The 8,213-nt window shown below is 35.2% G+C and overlaps 1 protein-coding gene across 2 annotated transcripts; it reads left to right on the forward strand.

Moving 5' to 3' along the window:
* The first annotated feature begins 739 nt into the window (after positions 1-739).
* LCTL (lactase like) lies at positions 740-6,653 on the forward strand. 2 transcript variants are annotated; one of them, XM_054214542.1, is made up of 7 exons: positions 740-829; positions 1,359-1,454; positions 2,141-2,195; positions 2,289-2,450; positions 3,162-3,436; positions 3,814-3,940; positions 6,520-6,653. In XM_054214542.1, the coding sequence occupies exons 1-7, from the start codon at positions 740-742 to the stop codon at positions 6,636-6,638; spliced, it is 924 nt and encodes a 307-aa protein (XP_054070517.1). In that variant the 3' UTR covers positions 6,639-6,653. The 2 variants fall into 2 exon arrangements, with proteins under 2 accessions (XP_054070517.1, XP_054070518.1); XM_054214543.1 differs by lacking the exon at positions 1,359-1,454.
* Positions 6,654-8,213: the final 1,560 nt, after the last annotated feature.

The following is an 8,213-nucleotide window of genomic DNA, read 5'->3' on the forward strand; positions in this document are numbered from 1 at the left end:
TCTCATGGCCTCGGATTATGCCCACTGGCATCAAGAGTAAGCATAACGATTTCACCATATTCTTGACAGTATTAGTAGAAAAGTAATTTTACTCCCAAGTATACCACAGTTGTTTAACACTACTGTTAAACAGATTTATGTTACCTTGTCTGCAGAACAGAGCTTAACAATTACACACCCATTACAGTACACTCATTGCTGTAATGTAAAATACCTTGGTTAAAGTTTTTAGATTTCTATTCTTCCAGTTGTTTGAAAAACAGACCAGGTAATTTCTTCTCTATGTGTTTCATCAGCAGAGGAATTGAATGAGAAGGGAATACAGTTCTACAATGATACAATTAATAGTCTTCTAGAAAACAATATTATCCCTATTGTGAGCCTCTACCACTGGGATCTTCCACAGGTTAGACAATGTTTACATTAGTGAAATGTTTAATATAAACACTTCTGATAGGAAATTTATTTCTAAGTTTAAGGACTATGTGTACTTTAGAAGAATGTTTAAAGATGCCTGCCTGCTTTTAAGTATGCTTGTAATTAGTTTGTATTAATTTGCATTTTATATACATCACAGTTTATACACACTGAAGTTTTGAAGACTCTCCTCTGAGCTACTGAAATACAAATAAAAGTCTTTGTTAATAGGCACCTGAACTTTAAATAACATTATTGATTCTTGAAATTCTCATTTAAAAAGGTTCTCCAAGAAAAGTATGGTGGCTGGCAAAATATAAGCATGATAAATTATTTTGATGATTATGCAAATCTGTGTTTTGAGAAGTTTGGCGATCGTGTGAAACACTGGATTACTTTTAGTAATCCTTGGGTAAGTTATCATCGCTTTCCTTCCAATCACTCCCCATTACACAGTTCTGTTACCAAAATTCTGTGAAAGTGACACAACAGGAACGTAGCTTAAAAAAATGGAGAAGGAGAGACTTACACCATTAATCTTTGGGCCCCAAAATCTCAGTGGCCAGATTCTGCACAAGGGCAGAGTTTCAAGACATGAAATTCCCCTGAAGTTTTGAAAAATCATCAGCTGGAGAGAGGCACAGACATCAGCAAGGCAGGTAGAATTTGCCCGTCATGAATTTCACGAGGGAACAGCAAGCCGGCTGTCAGTCCACTAACGCTAGTCACCAACACAGTGTTTCCAACAAGCCACAGCATGTTATCAACCAAGCAGTGGGGCAGTAGATGGGAGCCAAAGGAAGGGAAAAGGGGACTGGAGAGGACAGAGGGATTGAGAGAAAAATGGATTGCACAGAAAAGCACAGGATCGAAGTCCATAGGATGGTAGCAAATTCACTAGCTCCGCTGTTCAAAGAATAACTAACTCTCTGTATTTGCAGGCGGTTGCTGAAAAGGGATATGGAACAGGAGAACACGCACCAGGACTGAAGCTCGGTGGATGTGGAGCATACAAAGCAGCGCACCATATAATTAAAGTAAAGCTAAAATCATGCTTTAAATTATGTGTAAATTAAGAATTTTCAGCAGACTAAGGTTCTTTTGATTCTGCTCTTTAAACAAAAAGATACTTTTGCAATGATGTCATTGCCAGCTAGCACACAAAAATTATCACCTGACTTTAAACCACCAATGCATGTTCCGGTGTAGCATGAAATGCTAGGTGCTCGATGCAATACCGTTGCAACAACTTACATTTTTCCCCTCATAATTTAAGTGTCTCTTTTACTATGTTTCAAACTGGTGGAGTAAGAAAATATCCAGGCTACTCTAGAAACAAGGAGTAAAAGCCTGACCTGTGGAAATGAGCTTGAATTTTGTGAGTGACTTCGGTAAGGCTAGCTTTCGTAAAAATAAACTTTTACTTGCCTGAATAAATTAGGCAAAGACATCCAAAGACTGCAGACACTAGACAAAACACTATACCAAATGCTGTGTATTACCTTCCTGGGGACCTCCTGGAATTTAGGGAAGGAATCTTGCATAAATGCTTTTTTGACACCTTACATGAAAAGAAAGCTTCCACAATATACATGAAAGAAATTATAAAATATTTTCAGACACACCTTAGTGCAAAAACTGCCCTTGATCTTCACTAGCTTTCTGTATTGACTATGGCATAACAGATGAAAATGTGCATATAATTTTTTTTTTTAACTTACAGACTCATGCAAAGGTATGGCACTCTTACAACAACACATGGCGTAGCGAGCAGCAAGGTAATAAGGATTCATGCTATAATTATGCTTCTGTTTATATTAAGGGCTTAAAGATTATGCATAAACTGCAGAATTGTCACTTTATGTTTTCAGGTATGGTTGGAATTTCCCTAACTAGTGCCTGGAGTGAACCTGTTGATCCACATAGCCAAACGGATAGAGACGCTGCTGAAAGATATATACAGTTTCATTTGGGATGGTTTGCAAATCCAATTTACAAAGGAGACTATCCAGAAGTTATGAAGAATTATGTAGGTAAGCCCCAGTAACCAGCTACAACATGAATAAATTACACACTTACAACAGATTACAACAGAATAGCCCCTGACCAACATGTAGTTTAGTCAAGTAGGAGGACACAGGCGAGACAAGGACAAGCAACAAATGGCCCAGGGGCTACACAAAGCTCCCGAGCAGCGGGAGGAACATACTAGAACAAAAAAGTTGAGCTGCTGTTGAGCCCAACAGTTACACATCTGAGTGCTCCAAACTAGAAAGGAAGCAACTACCTCATTTCTCAGTCATCGTCCGTTTTTAGCGGCCTAAGCAAGACAGGGAGTTGTTAAATACTTTTCTGGATTTTCCACCTAAGGACAAAGAACCAGCAGTTCTTCCATCACTAAAGCTTGCATTTCTACAGGGTTCCACTATCTCAGTTTCACAGAGAGAAGACGACAGGCAACGTACCCAGCAGCAAAGCAACTTCTGCTCCTGTCAGTTATGTTTCCAAGCATTCTGTTGACATTTATCATGCTCTTTGGGAAAAAAAACAAACACCACTTTATTTCACTGTCTTCTCTGTATAGTGTACCCAAGTTACCTCTCCAAAGACTATTTAATCTTAAAAAAGCAATCAAACTAAACTGTCCTTTACACTAAGTTCAGGAAAACGGTATTTATTGTTGAAGTAAAGAGAACAAATTTCTGTGCTCCTCAGAAGTATGTTTCCCATAATTATTTCAATAGGTAGCAAGAGTGCCCAGCAGGGCCTGGGGACATCAAGATTACCAACTTTCTCAGTGCAAGAGAAAACCTATATTAAAGGCACATCGGATTTCCTGGGAATAGGTCATTTTACTACTCGTTATGTTCTACAGAAGAGCTTTCCCTTTCTACAAGTACCCAGCTACCACACTGACAGTGATTTGGCTGAACTGGTGGACCCAAAATGGCCAGCTCCAGGACCTAAATGGTTATATTCTGTGCCTTGGGGATTCAGAAGATTACTCAACTTCATTAAGGTGATTTCAGAGTAACTCTTGAAAAGAAAGTGAACAAAACACCTGGTTACATGCCGAAGCTGCACTTAACACTATTTTAGATTTTCAACAGTTTCACCTATATATTTGTCTTGTCATACTGGGAAGTTTCTTTGAAAAAAACTCCACCTTAATTACAGTTCAGAAATCTATAGAATTCAGTAATGTTAAAATAAAACCCATAGTTAACTTAAATTCCTAGTTACACATTTTTCTTACTAATTTTTTTTCTTTCTTTCTAAGTTTCTTACTTAAACCTGGAAATTTGCTTTTAATGCATTTTACTAAGAATCTCATGTTCTGTCAAAATAAGATGATTGTGTTTATATGAACCAGTCTAAACATATCTTTGTTTGCAGACACAGTACGGGAACCCTCTGATTTATGTGACAGAGAATGGAGTTTCTGAAAAGGTACAGTGTACTCAACTGTGTGATGAATGGCGGATAGAGTATCTGAAAGGATATATTAATGAAATACTAAAAGGTAACTTTAAAAACATCTTTTTAGTGCATGACCTTTTTCACCTTCTGATTATTTTTTCATTCTTGTAGTTTATATCATAGAAAAATAAATACTCACAGATCAAAATGGACAGCAAACTAGACTAATAAATTTTCGCAAAAGTGACAACCTAGCCAAGTGTATTGATGCTAATAGATACAATAACGTACATGAGATTTAATACTGTAACAGACCATCAGTTTCCACTTCTAGAAAGGAGAAATTGCACCTAATTACCATTCTTACAGAGCTCTAGTACCTCTAAGCTAAAGATAACAGTTTCAAAGAATCTAAATTACCATATACTTTGCCATTTTTCTGTCATCATCCCTTCCCTCCTCCCCCTTTCTGGTCTAAAACAAAACACCTACAGAGCCATATTTTAAGGACAACAAACAGCCAACAAGTTTAAGAGAATTATGCGTATTCTGTTTACAGCTCTAAATGATGGCGTTAATGTCAGAGGTTACACTGCCTGGTCACTGCTGGATAAATTTGAATGGAACAAAGGCTTCTCTGAAAGATTTGGATTTTATCACATTGATTTTAAAAACAAGAACAAACCACGATACCCAAAGGCATCCGTTGACTATTATAGAAAGATTATCAGTGCAAATGGATTCCCAAATTCAAGAGAGGTGATGTCAACTGCTAATTTTATTCTTTTTTTACTTTTTTCTTCAATGGGCAGATATGTCATTGGATTTCTTGAAACAACTTGCATGAATATCGTACAAGAAAGGACACTTTGGTTCTGTAAATTAGGGATGTGTTAAATACACAGGTCTCCAGAGACAAAGAAAATGGAAACAAGCCTCAGTTACTGTTTCTAAAGCATTTCATGAACTCTAATTAGACTTACTGAAGTGATCAAAAATTCTGAATCATAAGTTACCAGACTTCCAGGCAGAAAATTACACATACATGCCACCTTACTGGAAAATAATATGGAATATATTCTGTGCTTTTAAAAATCTTATTAAACAATTAGCTATAAGAAATATATTGCAATAAAAATCACAAACATCCAAAGAAACTTTTCAGAAAATCATGTGTTGAAAGAATAAAATAGTTTCAAGTCAATTGTAACAGACAGATGTTCAGGGACAGAGAAGAAGCTACTGTGAATGAGACAGAATATTACAGTCTAATAGAACTGCTGCATGTCAACCTTCGCAGGTGGAAAACTGGTATCGGAAGGCCATGGACGCTTGCTCTACCACACACCAACTCCTTGCTACAGGTATTATGTGTCTTCTGTTTTGTTTTATAAAAGCATATTATATATCTCTCAGATTTTAAAGTTCTCTGTGAATGCTACTATTAGCAGGTCCTAAAAGGAATTTTCTCCCTGAAAGTACAACTGCTTTCAAATGCAACAGCCTCTAAAGAAAAATGTCTTTATTTACTCTCTCCAACTAAAATCACTATAGCTAAACAGATCGACTTTGGATGTTAACAGAATACACAAACTGAAAGAGTTACTATTTAAAATGAAGGCTAGAGATGACAGTATTCTCCTTAAAATAAAAAAAAAAAAAAGCGCTAAATGCTCTTTCACAGATAAAACAAACCCAGACAAATCAAGACAACCATGCAGACAGAAAACGTTTAAAATGTTTGACCTCTACATACAATAAAACCATTAAAAAAATGGGCTAAGTACTAGCCTAAGGTAGCGTTAAGTCACTTTCTGCTCTTTCTTGCTCCTGGTAACAAAGCTGACAACAGCTAAACTTACAGCAGCTGCTCAAGAACACATAATAGAGCAGACTTTGCCTGCAATTCCACAGTGCCAGGCTCCATAAACCACCTCACTGAAGACCTTTCCAATGTAATTCAGGACCTTTCATAATTCCTGAACTAGGAGAACAGCCTACCACAGTCGATTTCTGAAATTTTTAAGAAAGATGAAATAGGTATTAAAGTCTCATATGAAGGATGAGACAAATTCCACGTGGTAGAGAACATCAAAGCAGTCATCCTAAGTTTATCCTACTTTGCCTCAACTGCTGCCTTAGATGTTCTATGTGAATTAACTGTGTTCACTGAACTCTTTGAAGCTTATCTGTGGAGCAAAATTCTACAAAATAAAACCCATTTAACTTTTCAAAGAGCTACAAAACAATCATAAAAAGGATTAAGTGCTTCCCAAGGATTTCTCTTTGACAATTTTATTTTCTACCCTTCCCTTAGTGGTGGGGAGAGGAGAGGCGGGGAATAAAAAAAATCAAAGGAACAGTAGGATAGTGCTAATGCACTGAAGCTAATTCATAGTAAGCACAATTTCTGCAGCCCTTTGAGAACTGACATATCTTCAAAAAATTACCTTAGAAAGAAAAAAAGGAGGGAAAACTGTCACAGATTTGCTCCAGCTTTTGCAGACATACAAAATTTTGTTTGGTTTGTTTGCTGTTTATGCCAATGTCAACCTTTAACAAAATAATTTTAGCCATAATATTCAAAAAATCCTTAATCTATGTTAACACTAAGTTAATAGTTAATTAGTATACTCCAGAAGATTTAAATTTCTTACATACTACTCATTTCTCAAATTTTAGATTCCCTGATTACTCACATGGAAATGGTGACAGAGATTGTTTTTCCTACGATTTTCACACTCTGCATACTCATCAGTATTGTCCTACTAATATTCTACTTATTTCAAAATAATAGATAAAATTGCATGCTTATACATATCTTCATTTTACATAATAAATAAAACACAACTGTTTTATTACATTGGTTAAAGTTTACCACAGATGCCTCTTTTTATAACACTGTAAAGATAAAGAAATATTACTTTACCTATCCACCTAACATTTTATAGTCTTTTTTTCTATTCAATTCACAAAACGATTTGATTATTTTTTTTATCAAAACCCCAAGTATATTCTTTTCCTGCGTTACTTTTACTAATTTTAGGTAGCAGATTTTATGTTTCTTATTATTTTGGAAAATACTAAACATTTTGTTCACCAGAAAAAAAAAAAAAAGCTTAGCTAAGATTAAGGTGATTCAAATCTTGCTAGTACAAATCTCAAGTGATTAAAAGCTGTTTGCAAAGTCTGATTTCAGTCTGTTCATTAATACTTTCAATTAACATGTAACTGCTATTTGAAAAAGAGACAGACACACATTTTTAAAAGAGAACAGGATTTAAATATTCCAAGAGCACTGCTCAAACATTAACTTATTATTTATGTCTAGAAGTCAGGATAATGTCTGCCTTATTATTTAGGTGTGGAGAATTATTTGAAGTGATTAACAAAAGATGACAACTACTGAGTCAGATTTAAACCAAAGACTCTTATCTCTCTAGTTTTGTTTACAGGGAACTAGATTTACCTCATACAACTTTATAATATATTACACACAGAAATGTGTATTATAAGTAATCGAAGCACTTCCAGAATGTAATATTCCGCCTCAAATTCACTTCTACTGCAGGTAGGAGCAAGTTAAGTATATGATTATAAAAAAAATTGTTCCAGAATACGGCCATCTGGCTGTATTTGTCCTTCTGTTGTGCTTGAAATTATTCCTCTAAAGCAAAGCAACAACCAAGCTTCCTATTTATCTTGCACTGTATTTTCAAGACTGAATGTGCATATACTGCATGCAGAGTAGCAGTACATAAATCCAAGAAAGGACCTTGTTCTTAGCTTCTCTACAAAGGCTATTAAACTGACAGTTATTAATCTGTACTATTAGGAGAGGGGTAAGAAATAAGATTTACTGAGGAGAAACCAGAAGTGATAGAATTTTACAGTTTGTAAAAAGCATGAATATTGGGGTTTTCCTTATTCTTACTTATCAATAGTTAATAGTTTCTTTTATGCAAAACATTTCTGTCTCAAATTATTTAATCATCATATACTATTCTATGTAATTGTTTAAAATGACACTACCAAAACGTTACATACATATCTAATCAACATAAGAACATATGCAACTGTCATCCCAATATATTTAAATGATTATGCCCAGCCAATTATACTGAACATTTTTTTCAAAACATTATGCAAAAGTATACAAGACAACACCGTTAAAATAATTCACTTTGTATTGATGGAAAAAAATGAATCTGAAGAGGAAAAAGAGGTATATCCAAGAATACTCCAAAATATAAATACAGGGACAAAGAAAATTGAACTGTCAGAAGTTCACAATGCCCTGGATGAACAGCTTTCCAAATATATCTGGATGATGTGATGTCACCTGAGACCAGGAAAACATGACAATATTGCTTGTT

Source organism: Rissa tridactyla, chromosome 9 (assembly GCF_028500815.1).
Source record: "Rissa tridactyla isolate bRisTri1 chromosome 9, bRisTri1.patW.cur.20221130, whole genome shotgun sequence".
Classification (NCBI taxonomy): Eukaryota; Metazoa; Chordata; class Aves; order Charadriiformes; family Laridae; genus Rissa; species Rissa tridactyla.